At 49.4% G+C, this 17,500-nt stretch overlaps 1 protein-coding gene across 2 annotated transcripts in view; it reads left to right on the top strand.

Annotated features, from left to right (window-relative positions):
• The window catches only part of rassf5 (Ras association domain family member 5), a 33,604-nt gene that overhangs the window by 7,964 nt on the left and 8,140 nt on the right, over positions 1–17,500 (top strand). The window contains exon 2 of one of the 2 annotated variants that reach the window (XM_061218671.1): positions 9,368–9,486. In XM_061218671.1, coding sequence (XP_061074655.1) covers positions 9,368–9,486 — 119 coding nt within the window. Of the gene's footprint in view, positions 1–9,367; positions 9,487–15,580; positions 15,749–17,500 lie in introns of those variants that run through there. The other variant, XM_061218672.1, reaches the window with a different exon arrangement.

Here is a 17,500-nt window from a genome sequence, read left to right as displayed (position 1 = left end):
CGTTCAGCTCGGAAAATCGGATCGCTGGCTGCCTCCGGGACTTCTGGGCCTGAATACCCGGAATGTTCTCGTTTTTTTGTGTGATAATCCTGAAAAGGCACTTAGCCAAGTTAAAGGACAGAATTACCCCAGGTGGATGAACCGTGTGTCCGGGTCCAGCTCGTGACTGTTGACGTTGTGTGTGCTCGCTGCATTCTGTTCACAAAGCACTTTCCCAGGGTTCATATTCCCAAACACATACATCACCTTTTCTCTGGCTGAAAGGTTCATCTGATCTGGTTTAATGATCATTTCAAGGTGAACTTCTGAGGACTGCCTGGCAGTCTTCTGTTGTGCACAGCACTGAACTCAAACATGCGTAATTTAAATCATGACTTGTTTTTATTAACATTTACTTGGGGTAGGAATTAAATGATTGTTATTGAACTGAAATATCATTGACATGAATTGGTGTACTGGTGTGTTTGTGCAATGGTGTACTGGTGTATTGGTGTGTTACGTGTTTTCGTGTGTTGGTGTGTTGATGTGTTGGTGTACTGGTGTATTCGTGTGTTGGTATTTAGCTGTGTTGGTATATTGGTGTACTGGTGTGTTGGTGTACTGGTGTATTCGTGTGTTGGTATTTAGCTGTGTTGGTATATTGGTGTACTGGTGTGTTGGTGTACTGGTGTTTTCAACAGTACGTGGAAGCGAAAGGTATTCCTATGCATTCTGTATGAGGTTCTGTGCAGTAGTAACCAATCAGTGCACGGTTCTGTGCAGTAATAACCAATCAGTGCACAGCTCTTCTGCCATAATATCCAATGAGTGCACAGCTCTTCTGCCATAATATCCATTCAGTGCACAGCTCTTCTGCCATAATATCCAATCAGTGCCCAGCTCTTCTGGCAGTCTCTCTGTACAGTGGCTCATTAGCTTCTCTCTTTCTGCTCGAGTGCTTTCTAACCTGCTCTTTCAAACGGCAAAATGGAATAAATTGCACTGTGCAACAGGAAACCACCAGCTGTTGGTATGCACATTTTAAACATCCACACTCTCACTGGAATCAGGTTAACCTTCTAAACGAAGCGCAATTAAGACGGTGACACGTGATTATATTGATGAACCTGTGCAGCTGTGGTGGTGCTGAGGTCCCTCTGCAGAGAGCTGATAATGATGTCCCAGAATGCCCTGCAGGTGCGTTCCGCAGTGCATCACCCTTACGGCGGCCGGTGATCAGAGTGGCGATCGGGGCTCGACTGGTCAGGTCTGAGATACTCTGGGCTCGCTGCGCTCTCCCTGTCTCCGGGAGCGATGCTGCTGTTCAGCGTTTCCATGGAAACGGCCTCCAGTGCCAGGGCGGAATGGCGGTGGTGGGGGGAATGTTGGGAGAGTTTTGCACCTTATTCCGGATCTTTCCCATCTCATCCCTGTCCATCCTCAGATGGAATACTGGAAACCTGGCATTATTCCTGGAAAAGATGTTGAAGTCCTGACACACAGGAACGTTGGCCCTGACATAGAGAAGGGTAAATGTTCACTCATAGTCACTGACACATTCAGACACTTTCAGGCCAAAAGTTTACACGACCCTGATTGGCTCCTGAGAGCAGAGGCAGCCATTTTAGTGTTTTAGTTACAAAGTGTGTTACTGTTTTAGTCACATGGTGTGTTAGTGTTGTAGTAACACAGTGTGTGTGTGTATGTGTTTTAGTTACACAGTGTGTTAGTGTTGTAGTAACACAGTGTGTGTGTGTATGTGTTTTAGTTACACAGTGTGTTACTGTTGTAGTAACACAGTGTGTATGTGTTTTAGTTACACAGTGTGTTAGTGTTGTAGTAACACAGTGTGTTAGTGTTTTAGTTACAAAGTGTGTTAGTGTTTTAGTCACATGGTGTGTTAGTGTTTTAGTTACAGTGTGGTAGTGTTGTAGTAACACAGTGTGTTAGTGTTTTAGTCACATGGTGTGTTAGTGTTGTAGTTACAGTGTGGTAGTGTTGTAGTAACACAGTGTGTTAGTGTTTAGTTACAGTGTGTTAGTGTTTTAGTTACAGTGTGGTAGTGTTAGTGTTTTAGTCACAGTGTGGTAGTGGTAGTGTTTTAGTCACAGTGTGGTAGTGGTAGTGTTTTAGTCACAGTGTGGTAGTGTTAGTGTTTTAGTCACAGTGTGGTAGTGTTAGTGTTTTACTTACAGTGTGGTAGTGTTAGTGTTTTAGTCACAGTGTGGTAGTGTTAGTGTTTTACTCACAGTGTGGTAGTGTTAGTGTTTTATTCACAGTGTGGTAGTGTTAGTGTTTTAGTCACAGTGTGGTAGTGTTTTAGTCACAGTGTGGTAGTGTTAGTGTTTTACTTACAGTGTGGTAGTGGTAGTGTTTTAGTCACAGTGTGGTAGTGTTAGTGTTTTACTCACAGTGTGGTAGTGTTAGTGTTTTAGTCACAGTGTGGTAGTGTTAGTGTTTTAGTCACAGTGTGGTAGTGTTTTAGTCACAGTGTGGTAGTGTTTTAGTCACAGTGTGGTAGTGTTAGTGTTTTAGTCACAGTGTGGTAGTGTTAGTGTTTTAGTCACAGTGTGGTAGTGGTAGTGTTAATGTTTGTGGCGATGCTCTCAATCCCAGGTATGATGCTGCCAGCACTGAGCACAGTCCCTCAACAGCAGTAATTTATAAACAGTCTGAAGTTCCCATTATAAACGGGAGGAGCTACACCTTCTGGAACCTTCTCTAAAGCTCAGGAGGGAGAGAGAAGGAGAGAGAGAATGAGAGAGGGAGGGAGAGAGAGAGAATGAGGGAGAGAGGGAGGGAGAGAAGGAGAGGAAGGAGAGAGAACTTCTTCCTCTCACCCTTGTGTCAGCAGTAGATTCCCATTGCTTAATTTTTTCTTTTACTTGCTATTTTTCGAAGCCATGTCAGTTACAGACGTGGCTGATGGGGAGAGGTGGATCCACAGGTCAGTTACAGACGTGGCAGATGGGGAGAGGTGGATCCACAGGTCAGTTACAGACGTGGCAGATGGGGAGAGGTGGATCCACAGGTCAGTTACAGACGTGGCAGATGGGGAGAGGTGGATCCACAGGTCAGTTACAGACGTGGCAGATGGGGAGAGGTGGATCCACAGGTCTGTTACAGACGTGGCAGATGAGGAGAGGTGGATCCACAGGTCAGTTACAGACATGGCAGATGAGGAGAGATGGATCCACACTTCGATCATTTACGTGACGCTTTCCAAAGAGATGTTGTGAGACTGGCCCCAGTACTGAGAGGGGGGTTGTGGTGGTCCTGTTGGCTGCTTGTTGCTTGTTGACTTTGGGTCCCGCGGTGGTGGGGTGTTGGGGTGGTGGGGTGGGGGGTGGGGGTGTTTGCTGAAGTTGTGGGGGGGCAGTGTGGCTCTGTGAAGGGACGTTCCCCTGGGGTGCGGTGGGGGGGCTGCCTGGTTCAGCTGGGGGGGTCAGGGGTCAGATTGAAGTTGGGGGGGGGGCAGTTTTCTCCTCCCTAGCTGCCCTGCCCTCTTTTAACCCCCCCCCCCATCTTATGTGAGGTCTCTTCCTCTCACTAACTCGGTCCTTCATGTAAGCTCCATGTGAACTTGCTTCTTAAAGGACGTTTGTAAGGCAGATCACTGATGGGAGCCTAGAACAGGCCTAGCTGTAAACCCACCCCTGCCCCCCCTAATGCCCCGCTCGCAGGTCACCCTGGGGGGCACAGGGGGGCATTATGTGCCTAATCGTTGGCTAATTGCCCTCCGCTTGCTCCAATTAGTCAGTTTCTGTCTCCAAACATGACCATTATCCTACTGGTGTCCATGTGTCTGGCAGTCAGAACCTGAACCCGAGCTCACCTTGTGTGAATGAAACAGAGCATGCTCAGTGTTGTGCTCAGTGTTGTGCTCAGTGCTGTGCTCAGTGCTGTGCTCAGTGCTGTGCGCAGGGTGGGGGGGGGAGAAGCGCCTGAAACGCTTTTCAGAAGGCCCTAAAGCAGAGGCCTCCAGTCCTGTTCCAGACCTGCCTGTCAGGGTCTGAGCCTCCTGGACGCGGAATGGAAACGTCACACTTCTGTGGGAGAGGGGTGTGAGAGGGGCGGGGGCATGGGGGTATTGGAGGGGGGGCACAATATGAAAATGTCCAGTGAGAGCTTGTCCACGAGACTCCCCGCTCAATTCCGCTGCGTTTCGGGGGAATTCTGGCACCGTTTCCTCTTCTGTGGTGAAGACTTCTGTCCTGGAACATTCTGCTCTTCTGTCCGAAGGAGAAGTTGTGTTTTTGGGGGAGTCCCAAATGTGTGTCACTCCATTTAAAAAGACATAATGTCATACTGAGAAGTGTAGGAACATCATGTTGGAAAAACAAGTTTCCATTCTCCAGATTCTCAGTAGGCTAGATTATAATTGTTCTGCAGGATAGATTATTGAGAAATTTCCTGGGGCTTTTCTGCAGTCTGTGGAAATGTTATTCTTATTGTTATTTGCTCTCTTCTCTATCCAAAGCACAAAGCACTTTACAATTCACTCACACACTTGGGGTTTAGTTGTCTTGCCCAGGGACACTTTGACACACCCAGGGTGGGATCGAACCGGCAACCCTTCGACTGCCAGATGACTGCTCTTGTCTCTTGAGCCAATGTTCACCCCTTATCCTTTTATATGTGACAATATGAAATAGCCCACAGACCCACAGACACACAGACCCACAGGCCCACAGGCCCACAGACACACAGACCCACACAGACACACAGACACACAGACACACAGGCCCACAGACCCACACAGACCCACAGGCCCACAGACACACAGACCCACACAGACCCACAGACCCACAGGCCCACAGACACACAGGCCCACAGACACACAGGCCCACAGACACACAGACCCACAGACACAGGCCCACACAGACACACAGACCCACAGGCCCACAGGCCCACAGGCCCACAGACACACAGACACACAGACCCACAGGCCCACAGGCCCACAGACCCACAGACACACAGGCCCACAGACCCACAGGCCCACAGACCCACAGACCCACACAGGCCCACAGACCCACAGACACACAGACCCACACAGACCCACAGGCCCACAGACCCACAGACACACAGGCCCACAGACACACAGACCCACACAGACACACAGACACACAGGCCCACAGACACACAGACCCACACAGACCCACAGGCCCACAGGCCCACAGACACAGGCCTGGGAGAGAGAGAGATCCCCAGCTTGGTGGAGGGCCTTGGGTCTGAGAGTAAGGGGGGGGTCAGGGTGCGGGGGTCAGGGTGCGGGGGTCAGGGTCAGGGGCTGCTTCCTGAATGCTGCCGTTCTGCGGGCGTTCCTGAGGAAGTGATGCGGCTCTGTGTGACTCAGGAGAGGAGCAGGGAGAGGCTGAGTCAGCAGCCTCATCACAGGGCCAGGGCGGGGGCCGGGGCGGGGGCCGGGGCAGGGGCCAGGGACAGTCTGTACAGCGTGCAGGAGCTTCCCAGGATCCCTGACGTAGACCGTGACGTAGACCGTGCTCCAGAGTTCTCCCCGTCTGGAGCTGTGACCTGCTCGCCCCGCCTGCTCATTTCCGCCTGAGGGTGGAGTGCACACACAGTGGGGTGCAGACACAGCAGGGTGCACACACAGTGGGGTACAGACACAGTGGGGTACACACACAGCGGGGTACACACACAGCGGGGTGCACACACAGCAGGGTGCACACACAGCGGGGTACACACACAGTGGGGTACAGACACAGTGGGGTACACACACAGCGGGGTGCACACACAGCGGGGTACAGACACAGTAGGGTACAGACACAGCGGGGTGCAGACACAGTGGGGTGCACACACAGTGGGGTACAGACACAGTGGGGTACACACACAGCGGGGTGCACACACAGCGGGGTACAGACACAGTGGGGTACAGACACAGCGGGGTGCAGACACAGTGGGGTGCACACACAGTGGGGTACAGACACAGTGGGGTACAGACACAGTGGGGTGCACACACAGTGGGGTGCAGACACAGCAGGGTGCACACACAGTGGAGTGCACACACAGTGGGGTACAGAAGTGTGGGGACCCCTGCTTTAATCAAGCATTATGGAACGAGAACCCGTGGAACGAGAAATGGGAACCCGTGGAATGAGAAATGGGAACCCTTTGGAACCCGTGAACCCGTTGATATTGGCACAGCTAGGGGGTGGTTAGGCACGATCAGAAGTGGAGTCTAGCTGGTGTTAGCACCAGGACAACAATACAATGTGCTTTAAACAACAAAGACCTACATGGTAGAGTTGCCAGAAAGAATGACCTCAACAAAAATGAAGTGTCTGAAGTATTCAAGAGAAAACATTGAGAAGCCTGAAGCCTTTTGGAACAGTGCTTTGGACAGATGAAAACAAAATTGAACTTTTTGGCAACTACCAAAGGGTGAAGCCTTTGTAGAGTAGAACACCTTGCCAACTGTGAAGCATGGAGGTGAATCCATTATGCTTTGGGGTTGTGTGACAGCTGGGGGCACAGGAAATATTGTGCAGTTGGAAGGAAGAGTGGATTCCACCAAATATTAAGAAATTCTAGAGGCTAATGAAGGTCAGTCCAGACATTGAAGTTGAAGAGAGGTTGGGTATTCCATTAAGACAGTGATCCAAAGGATATCTCGAAATCAACCATGAAGTACCTCCAGGAAAGACAGATAAAGGCCACCACACTTGAATGTTATTGAACATCTGAGGAGAGATCTCAAACATGCCGTACATGCAAGGAGGCCAAAGAATATTTCTGAGCTAGAGGTGTCCTGCCAGGAAGAATGGGGGGAAATTCCAAAAGCGTTGAATTGAAAGACTCTTAGCTGGCTGCAGTAAGCATTTACAAGCTGTTATGGTTGCCTGAGGAGGAGTTACAAAGTGCTAACTGACAGGGCTCCCAAACTTTTGCACTGGGCCTTTATCTTGTTTTGTGTGTTTGAGGATGAAAAATGACTTCCCATTTTCCCCAAACCCATTTCCTCCTGTTTGCTTTGGACTGCCCCCAGAGCTGACTGCCCCCAGAGCTGACTGCCCCTGCCCCAGGGCGCCGTCCTGCTGGCTGTGGGGGGAATTACAGCACTCTGGGATTAGACACCATGAATGGCCTAAAAAACCGATGAATCATCTGAAAAAAAAAAACAGATTAATTAAATTTAAGTGCATTAATACCCCACCCCTGATACTTTGTTAATAATCTATATATTTTTAATAATAATAATAATAATTTGCTTAAAAATGCCTTCATTCTATCACATTTAGCCAGATACCTTACTTAGAGGGCATACCTCACCAGATACCATACCCCATCGCCATTCAGCCAAACTTCTCTGCATTTTCCACTCTTCTATCTGTAGAAATGTCAAACTGGAGCTTAACATGAATATGGTGTGTTCTCAAAGTTGTCTTGTATTTTGATAAGGGGTGAACATTAACCTCACAGATACGCTAGCTGTGTTTTTAACCTCACAGATATGCTAGCTGTGTTTTTAACCTCACAGATATGCTAGCTGTGTTTGTAACCTCACAGATATGCTAGCTGTGTTTGTAACCTCACAGATACGCTAGCTGTGTTTTTAACCTCACAGATACGCTAGCTGTGTTTTTAACCTCACAGATATGCTAGCTGTGTTTTTAACCTCACAGATATGCTAGCTGTGTTTGTAACCTCACAGATATGCTAGCTGTGTTTGTAACCTCACAGATACGCTAGCTGTGTTTGTAACCTCACAGATATGCTAGCTGTGTTTTTAACCACACAGATATGCTAGCTGTGTTTGTAACCTCACAGATATGCTAGCTGTGTTTGTAACCTCACAGATACGCTAGCTGTGTTTGTAACCTCACAGATATGCTAGCTGTGTTTGTAACCTCACAGATATGCTAGCTGTGTTTGTAACCTCACAGATATGCTAGCTGTGTTTGTAACCTCACTCAACACAGTCAGTGCCAGCAGTGATACCCCCCCAGCCCCCCCCCCCCCCCGAGTGACTGCATGAGGAACTGGGTCTGGATCTCTGGGGTGGGGGTGGGGGGTTGAATCTATTGATCCAGAACCGTTTCAGCTACATTGGGCTTAAGGCCCATGAGGTGAAGAGGGAAGTCTCTCTGCTTTTATGTGAATATCTCACAGGCTTTCCACTGCTGCTGTGGAAACCTCAGTGAGTGGTTTCCTTGGTTACGCCCCCCCCCCATATTATGAATGACTGAGAAGCACTCAGAAAGCTCCAGCCAATGGGAATGGTCGGTAAAAAAACATTATTTAAACTGGACGCTGCTGAATCGAGTGCCGTGTGTGTGTGTGTTTGTGTGTGTGTGTGTGTGTGTGTGTGTTTGTGTGTGTGAGTGTGTGAGTGTGAGTGTGTGTGAGTGTGTGTGTGTGTGTGTTTGTGTGTGTGTGTGTGTGTTTGTGTGAGCGTTTTCCGTTAAGATGTGATTTTGGTTGCAAATTAATTTTCCTGTTTGCCATTCTGCGTAAGAAAATGAGAGCCTCATGTTTCACAGATTAAAAGTGTTTGAAGTATCTTTCAGGCCAGTGTGAAATATGTGCTTTCCTTTAACATTCAACAAAATGATTCCGCTTACTGTACATGCCCAAATATTTTGCTGCAACTAAACAATAAGTTTCCATCCGTGATCTCAGTACTGCCACCTGCTGGTCAGATTTCCTCATTACATCTGCGGGAAGCAAATGTCCTGTATCAGATTAATGGGGGACTGTTTTAGTAACCTTTATCGCATGATTTTTCAAATATTTAAACATCCTCCCAGCATCAATCTCTTTTACCCGGACATACTGCTCCAAATTTAGACCAGTGATGACAGCATCGTGATGCTCTGAAGCTGTTTCTATCACTGTGTGTGGACACAGTTTGTTTTTTGTACTTTTTGGTGAATTGACGAAGTTGAGCAGAGCAAAGACTTCTCAAGAGAACTTCTCAAGAGAACTTTCCACAAAGGGCCACTAGGTGGAGCCACATTCTGAAAGATGGCTTCTGTGAAAGTGTTGACCCACACACTGGAGGTCTCCCCTAGTCTGCAGTGACTCGGTAGCTTCAGGTGTGTCTTATGTGTCATAGTGAAATACAGGCAGAATATAGGAACACTGTTATTCTGTCGCGTTTCAGACACAGGGCAATGAATTTTAAAGGGGAAATAGAGCATTGTTAAAGCCTTGTTATACAAATCAAACAAGACTGCCTGAGAACTGTGGCAAATAGCACCACGCATACACTCTTTCACATGTGCACACACACTCTTACACGCGTGCTCAGTATAAGCGTCTGGGCCCTGATTGGTGCTCAGTATGTGGTTCCGGGCCCTGATTGGTGCTCAGTGTGTTGTTCCGGGCCCTGATTGGCTCTCTGTGTCTGTGTCCCCTCCCCCAGACTGCAGCTACACGTGTCATCTGGAATGTGAGCGACTCGTACAGCTGGACTGTAACCAGAGCAACAAACAATCAGCCTCCCCTCCCCAACGGACCTCCGACCCTGCCCCCCAGGGCCAGGTGAGACCCTGCTTCACCCCAATACACAACCCCCCCACGCACACCCCACCCAAACCCCCACGCCCCACCCCAAAACTTCCCCTGAGATGAAGGGAAGCTCAGAGGTGCACAGAGGGGAATGGAGAGACCGGGGTATATACAGGGAGGGAAAGGGGGAATAATGTGAAGGAGAGCCCCAGGGTATTGCAGGCACTTCTTTCTTTCTCTGTCTTTCTCTCTTTCATTCCATCTCTCTCTCCCCCTCTCTATCTCTCTCTCCTCCTCCCCCTCTCTCCTCTCTCTCTCTCTCTCTCAGCTGGGTGGTTCTGCCTGCACCACTGGCAGCAGATTGGGCCTGACAGACCACTTCTGTGTGTGTGTGTGTGTGTGTACACCAACCATGAAGTGTGTGTGTGTGTGTGTGTGTGTGTGTGTGTTTATGTATGTACACCAGCCCTGCAGTGTGTGTGAGCGTGTGTGTGTGTGGACTGCTGCAGGGTTTAACCCAGGAGAGCTACAGGAGAATCCCTGATTCATGTTTACAGTGAAACCTGCCGTGGCCTCACCTGTGTTTCAGGCACCTGCACACACACACGCACACACACACACACGCGCACACACACACACACACTGGCTGTTTCTCATTCCCTCCCTGGTGCTTCTGCTGTGAACGGGGATTCCTTCCTGCACTGTGAGCCATTCTCCCTCCTTCAGCTGACCCAGTTCTGCATTTCCCCTGGTGGCTGGAGTTTGTGATGTGGTGTGTGTGTTTGTGTGTGTGTGTGTGTGGTGTGTGTATTTGTGTGTGTGTGTGATGTGGTGTGGTGTGTGTGATGTGATGTGATGTGGTGTGTGTGTTTGTGCTGCAGTGTGTGTGTGTGTGTGTGGTGTGTGTATTTGTGTGTGTGTGTGATGTGGTGTGGTGTGTGTGTGTGTGTGTGTGTGTGTGTGTGTGTGTGATGTGATGTGATGTGATGTGGTGTGTGTGTGTGTGTGTGTGTGTGTGTGGGGGTGTGTGTGTGAGTGTGTGTGTGTGTGTGTGTGTGTGTGGTGTGTGTATTTGTGTGTGTGTGTGATGTGGTGTGGTGTGTGTGTGTGTGTGTGATGTGATGTGATGTGATGTGATGTGGTGTGTGTGTGTGTGTGTGTGTGTGTGTGTGTGTGGGGGTGTGTGTGTGAGTATGTGTGTGTGTGTGTGTGTGTGGTGTTGTGCTCCTTCTTCCATTGTCTGTGGGGCGGCCATTTTGGGCCTGATCTGTGTTAACTTCAGGAACCTGAGCTGAAATCACATCTCAGAGGATTACTATGGGCTGAACCCTGCACTGTCAGACCAGGGACACTTCATCATGCACTGTAAATGAAAAAAAAAGAAAAGAAAAGATGAACACGTCTGACTGGAAACTGATTTTAAGTTTTTCCATTATAATATGTGTTATGGTCACAATCAGGAATGAGGAACTGAAGATGTCTTTGCTCTTAGAGTCCGTTTCCTCCTGATCTCATCGGCGTGTTCTCAGACAGTGTTCCTCATCCTCAAGCCTTACATGGAAGTAAACACTGGGTGGGCCTCCATCTTAGTGCACACAGTAAAGCTGCCTCTCCCCCTGCTTTCCAGTGCTGTCGGGTTTACAGTACCCAGTACCCTACAGTACGCTACAGTACACTACTGTACCCTACTGTACCCTACCCTGCTGTAAAGTACCCTTCCCTGCTGTACAATCAAGCTATGCCAGCTTGACCAGCTTGAAAATTTAGCTAGTCTAGCTGGGTATAAGCTAATGCTGGTGTTACATACCTAGCTTCAGCTGGGAATGTAAACAGTCTTAGTGCACACAATAGCACAAGCCCACTAAAGCCAGTAAAACACACATTTTCTGCAAGTTAATTACTGTCAATCCGCTGCAAGGCCTGAAATGATTCTGTGCGTGTATATCACTTGCTCAGTATTTAAAGTTTCAGAGTAAAGAAACCAAGTTTAGAGAAACACGTTTATTCGTTTTCTTATAGCTTTTTTTATTGATGTGTGTATTTTCCAGGCGCCAGGGCCTTGCATGTTAACGGTTTTTTGTTCATGTTGACTGTTGGTTATGACACCAAGCTTTATAAGGAAAGAAATGGGAAACAGATGCAACAAAGTTTAAAAACAGTTTCCACGGAGACTCTTTTAATCTGGCCATGTGAAAGGCTGGCACATTTAAAAGGTTATAATCCACTCGCAGGGTCTTAAAGTCTTCTTACAAACATTAAATGGTAAAATAGGAGGCATTTATATAGCGCCTTTATCCAAAGCGCTGTACAATTGATGCTTCTCCATTGACCCATTCATACACACACTCACACACCGACGGCGATTGGCTGCCATGCAAGGCCCCGACCAGCTCGTCAGGAGCATTTGGGGGTTAGGTGTCTTGCTCAGGGACACTTCGACACAGCCCGGGCGGGGGATCGAACCGGCAACCCTCCGACTGCCAGACGACTGCTCTTACTGCCTGAGCCAATGAGATGACTGCTCTTACTGCCTGAGCTAATGAGACGACTGCTCTTACTGCCTGAGCCAATGAGACGACTGCTCTTACTGCCTGAGCCAATGAGACGACTGCTCTTACTGCCTGAGCCATGTCGCTCCCATGCCTGTGGCATTACCGCACTCCTGCCTTGCCGTTGACCAGGGCACTGGCCTCAGAACTGGAGTTGGTCCCTGGGCACTCCTACGTAACTACGGTCAAATGCAGAGAGGACACAATACCCCACGGGGTTCAATAAAGCATGTCTCTGAAATCTTATCACAGAGATCTGGTCCGGTTAGAAATTCACTGGGCACACATTCTTGGACGAACAGGCTGTCTTTGGCATCAGCAACCATCGCCTCTCTCTGTGGCCTTGTGCTAGCAATGTAATGTAATGTAATGTAGCATTAGAGTTAGCATTAGCGTTAATATTGGCCTCTCTCTCTGTGGCCTTGTGCTTTAGCATTAGAGTTAGCATTAGTGTTAATGTTGGCTTCTCTCTCTGTGGCCTTGTGTTGTAGCATTAGAGTTAGCATTAGCGTTCATGTTGGCCTCTCTCTCTGTGGCCTTGTGCTGTAGCATTAGAGTTAGCATTAGCGTTAATGTTGGCTTCTCTCTCTGTGGCCTTGTGCTGTAGCGTTACAGTTAGCATTAGCGTTAATGTTGGCCTCTCTCTCTGTGGCCTTGTGTTGTAGCAATGTAATGTAATGTAATGTAGCATTAGAGTTAGCATTAGCGTTAATGTTGGCCTTTCTCTGTGGCCTTGTGGTCTAGCATTAGCATTAGCATTAATGTTGCCCCCGTCTCTGTGGCCTTGTGTTGTAGCGTTAGCATTAGCATTAGCATTAAGGTAGCCTCTCTCTCTTTGGCCTTGTGCTGTAGCATTAATGTTGGCCTCTCTGTGGCCTCGTGCTGTAGCGTTAGCATTAGCGTTCGCATTAGCATTAGCGTTCGCATTAGCATTAGCGTCAGTTGTAGAAGGACAGATTTGATGACCCCGAGTTCATTCTGGGGAGAGAGAGCTTTCCTCCCTCCGTCTGGCACCAGACTCTTTACAGCCTCCTCTGACTGATACAAGATGTTCAAAAAAAAGCATATAAATACTATGCAAATTAATAATGATAATAATTCCTTGGAAATATATATCACGGTTTACAAAGGGCTTCACAGTGATGAGGGGGAACTCCCCCCTCACGAGTACAGGACGCACAACACACAGAGGAACAGGAAAACAGGAAGTGATGCGTAACCCTGAACATGACTCCGGCCTGGCGAGATAGCACACACGTGCGCTCGGGTTCTCTGTGTGGGGAGACAGGTTACTGCTCTAATGAATGTTTAATGGAAGGTTCCGGATGCAGTCGGAAGGGATCCTGATGGACGCAGTTTTTCCATCTTACGTCAGATAGCTCAGAGAGTACTCAGCTAACACTGTGTGTGTGTGTGTGTGTGTGTGTGTCTGTGTGTGAAATGGAGCTCCTGTGTTCCATACTTAAACAGAGTGAGACCTGAGGTGTCAGTGATCAGGTGTCGCTGTGTGTGTGGGTGTGCGTGTGTGAGTGTGTGTGTGTGTGTGTGTGTGTGTGTGTGCGTGTGCGTGTGTGTGTGTGCGTGTGCGCGTGTGTCTGTGTGTCTGTGTGCGTGTGTGTGTGTCTCTGACTGAGGGGACAGTATCACCCCCCCCCCCCGCCTCCCCGAGCCCAGAGAGGCCCCCCCCCCCCCCCAGCCTGTCAATACAACCCCCCCCCTTTACCGGTGGCAGTCAATTATGATAATAGCAGCAAACCCTGAAGCTCAAGGTAATTTGTCATACGACGATACCGACCGCTTTCTGTCCATGTGTTGTTTGGGGGGGGGGGGGGTCGATATCTACGCCTGCAGACTCCCTCATGCCTGGCAGATCTAAGAGCTGAGGAGACCAGATTGTAGTTCAGGGGTGGGGGGGGGACCCTAAACGAGAAGCGGTAAACGAGTTCAGACTGCTTGCACTTTCCTCCTGCTTTCATCTTTACTGTGTTTACATTTTCATGCTGATAATGCTATTTTTATGCGTCTTCTGTTTAAATTTGAGAAGTGAAGAAATGGGTCCGCATAAACTAGAATGTTCTGTGTTTGAGCTGATGGTGGACATGCCTGATTAATATTTGATTAGAATTGCAGGGATATTTAAAACTACTGTATGACAACATGGCAATGCCCAATCCTTACTCTGTAATGAATGAGCGTACGATGCTAAAATTAGCACTCTGTATTCCTTAATATCTCATTGGCTGGTTCTGCTTTAGGTCAAGCTCTTCTTTGGTTCTGATTGGCTGGTTCTGATTTGGGTCCCGTTATGCCCTGGTTCTGCTTTGTGTCCAGTCGGTGCTGGCTCTGGTTCTGATTGGCTGGTTCTGGATGTCGGGGAGAGAGAAGCTCACAGGTTCTCTCTGCAGCATCTCTCTCAGAGAGGAAGTAATGCTTGGCTGGGTTGAGAACGGTTGCGTGCAGGAAGGGGGGGGGAGGGGGGGGGGGGGTTGTGTAAGCTTACAGTGAGCTCAGAGGAAGATACCCAGCTAAACCACAGAGAGAGAGAGGGGGGAGAGGAAGAGGGAGAGAGAGGGAGGTGGAGAGAGGTAGAGAGAGAGAGAGGGAGGTGGAGAGAGGTAGAGGTAGAGAGAGAGAGAGAGGGGGAGAGGAGGAGGGAGAGAGAGAGCGAGAGGTTGAGAGAGAGAGAGCGAGAGAGGTAGAGAGAGAGGGAGGTGAAGAGAGAGAGAGAGGGAGGTGGAGAGAGAGAGGGAGGTGAAGAGAGAGAGAGGGAGGTGGAGAGAGGTAGAGAAAGAGAGAGAGAGAGGGAGGTGGAGAGAGGTAGAGAAAGAGATAGAGAGGGAGAGGGAGGTGGAGAGAGAGGGGGAGGTGGAGAGAGAGGGAGAGGGAGGTGGAGAGAGAGGGGGAGGTGGAGAGAGAGAGAGAGAGGGAAGGAGAGAGAGGTAGAGAGAGAGAGGTGAAGAGAGAGAGAGAGAGAGAGAGGGAAGGAGAGAGAGGTAGAGAGAGAGAGGGAGCGGGAGGGAGGGAGTAAGCGAGCTGCTCTGGCTCTGTTCAGGTCTCAGTAATGCGGCGGCAGGCGGGAGAAGCTGGTTGTTGCTCAGAGGACTGAGCTGCAGAAACGGAGCTCCTGTCAGCAGATCAGGCACCTCCACGGACGGCCCAATCCTGGGCCCCCAGCGCTGACCGGCGTGTGTGTGTGTGTGTGTGGGGACACTTCCTCTACAGTCTGCGCACAGCGCACAGTGACACAGTGAGAGGTGCAGGTTTTTGGAGAGTGGAACTCGGCGGTTATAAACCCGACCGGTCGAGGGGGCCGCCGGCCGGCGAACGGGGGCAGCAGCTCCCAGAATCCTCTCTGATGCACCGCTGCCGGGTCGGAGTTGTGCGTGGCGAAGACCTCGGACAGACGGCGCGTGAATGGGGTTTCTGCGGATTTTCCGAGCCCCCGCCCCTTCCTGCCTTCGCGGTTTGTTGATGACATGTGGGGCAGCCCCCCCGACCCAGAGCAGGTAGCCAGGCGCGACTCAGCCCATAGCGACGGCGGCGGCCCTTAGCGACTCAGCCCATAGCGACGGCGGCCCTTAGCGACTCGGCCCATAGCGACGGCGGCGGCCCTTAGCGACGGCAGCAGGATGAGTGTGAGTGATAGCATGAGCAGCGGCTACTGCAGCCTGGATGAGGAAGACTTCACCTTCTTCACCGCCAGAACCTCCTTCTTCCCGCGCCCCGCGGCCAGGCAGGGGGGCAAGGTACGGTGGGGGGGGGGGTGGGGGGGGGGGGAGGGTGGTGAGCCACGTGCGCGTCTGATTGGCTGAGGGAATCTTCTGCTAACGCCAGGGTTGGTCAAGAGAGCTAGAAAGGTGTAGTGAGCTGCACTAAGTTTGCGTTTGTGTTCAAACATTAGGTCTTTCTCCTCGAGAATCTGCCACTGAATGTGGGGGTATTTATGTAGGGGCATTTGGGCGGGAGTATTTATGTAGGGGTATTTAGGAAAGGGCATTTGTGTGGGGGTATTTGTGTGAGCTCGGGGCTCCTGGTTGGTCTGAGTGGTTTTGGGGAACATCAGCAGAGCTGAGTTTAGATCCTGCTCCCCTCAGCTAGATGATGATGATGATAAAGATGAAGATGATGAAGATGTTTAGTACTGTGAGGTGTGGTCGTGATGATGATGATGATGATGATGAAGTTAATGATGTTTAGTACTGTGAGGTGTGCTTCTCTGTGCGATTCTGGCAGATATGAGTGAGGAATATTAATAACTCAGTCATATTAATAACATCCTTCCCCTTCCGCTCTCCGGCTGCACAGTGCTCGCTGTGGCTGATGGTTGCCATGGCTACAGGAGGGAAGATGGCTGCCGATGGCTTGCCCTGCGCACCCAGATCTTCTCACTCTGAAACGTTGTGTGGTTGACTGAATCTTTAACATGTTGTGTGGTTGACTGAATCCTTAACATATTGTGTGGTTGACTGAATCCTTAACATGTTGTGTGGTTGACTGAATCTTTAACAGTTTTAATATCGAAATTCTGGCCTGACACCCAACCCTGAGACCTGTGAATACTCTTGCTATTGGCTGAAGGGGGAGACACCTAAAAACACTTGCTATCGGTTAAAGGTAGAGAGATGTAAAAACTTTTGTTATTGGCTGATGTGGAGATATATGAAAACTTGTGCTGTTGGTTGAAGGAGAGAGATGTAAAGACTCTTTTTATTGGCTGAAGGGGAGAGATGTAAAGACTCTTTTTATTGGCTGAAGGTGGAGAGATGTGAAAGGTCAGGGAAGAGGCAGTGTGCAGAGTAAAGATGTTCGGCTGGGGGGCGGAAGGGAGATTCCAGAGTTAGTTTGTCGGTATTTTCTGCTCTTTCTCGGTTTAAATACCAGGGCTTTTCTGGCTGAGCGTAATTCCTGCGGTAGAGACCCCGTAAGAAGCCCTCAGACTGAGAGACAGCAGCAGGCAGGAGTGTTTCACAGACACACTTCAGTGTCTGTGCAGAAATGGCAGCTCACTGGTTTGGAGAATCTACAACAGTGCAGTGACAGTATCCTGGCTTACCGCTGCGTTACCATTGGCAACCTCCAGTCATACCCTTCTTGCTGTTCACATTTGTGAGTGTGTGTGTCTGTGCGTATGAATGTGTACTGTGTGTGTGTGTGTGTGTGTGTGTGAGTGTGTGTGTGTGTCTGTGCATATGAATGTGTACTGTGTGTGTGTGTTTGTCTGTGTGTATGAATGTGTACTGTGTCTGTGTGTGTGTGTGTGAGAGTGTATGTATATGTGTGTGTGTGTGTGTATATGTGTGTGTGTGTGTGTGTGTGAGAGTGTGTGTATATGTGTATATGTGTGTGTGTGTGTGTGTGTGTGTGTGTGTGTGTGTGTGTGTGTGAGTGTGTTGTGTGTGTGTGTGTGTGTGTGTGAGAGTGTGTGTATATGTGTGTGTGTGTGTGTGTGTGTGTGTGAGAGTGTGTGTGTGTGTGTGTGAGTGTGTGTGTGTGTGTGT

This window comes from Conger conger, chromosome 14, assembly GCF_963514075.1.
Source record: "Conger conger chromosome 14, fConCon1.1, whole genome shotgun sequence".
NCBI classification, from domain to species: Eukaryota; Metazoa; Chordata; class Actinopteri; order Anguilliformes; family Congridae; genus Conger; species Conger conger.
The sequence above is the reverse complement of the archived record's forward strand: the minus strand, read 5'-3'. Positions and strand labels throughout refer to the sequence as shown.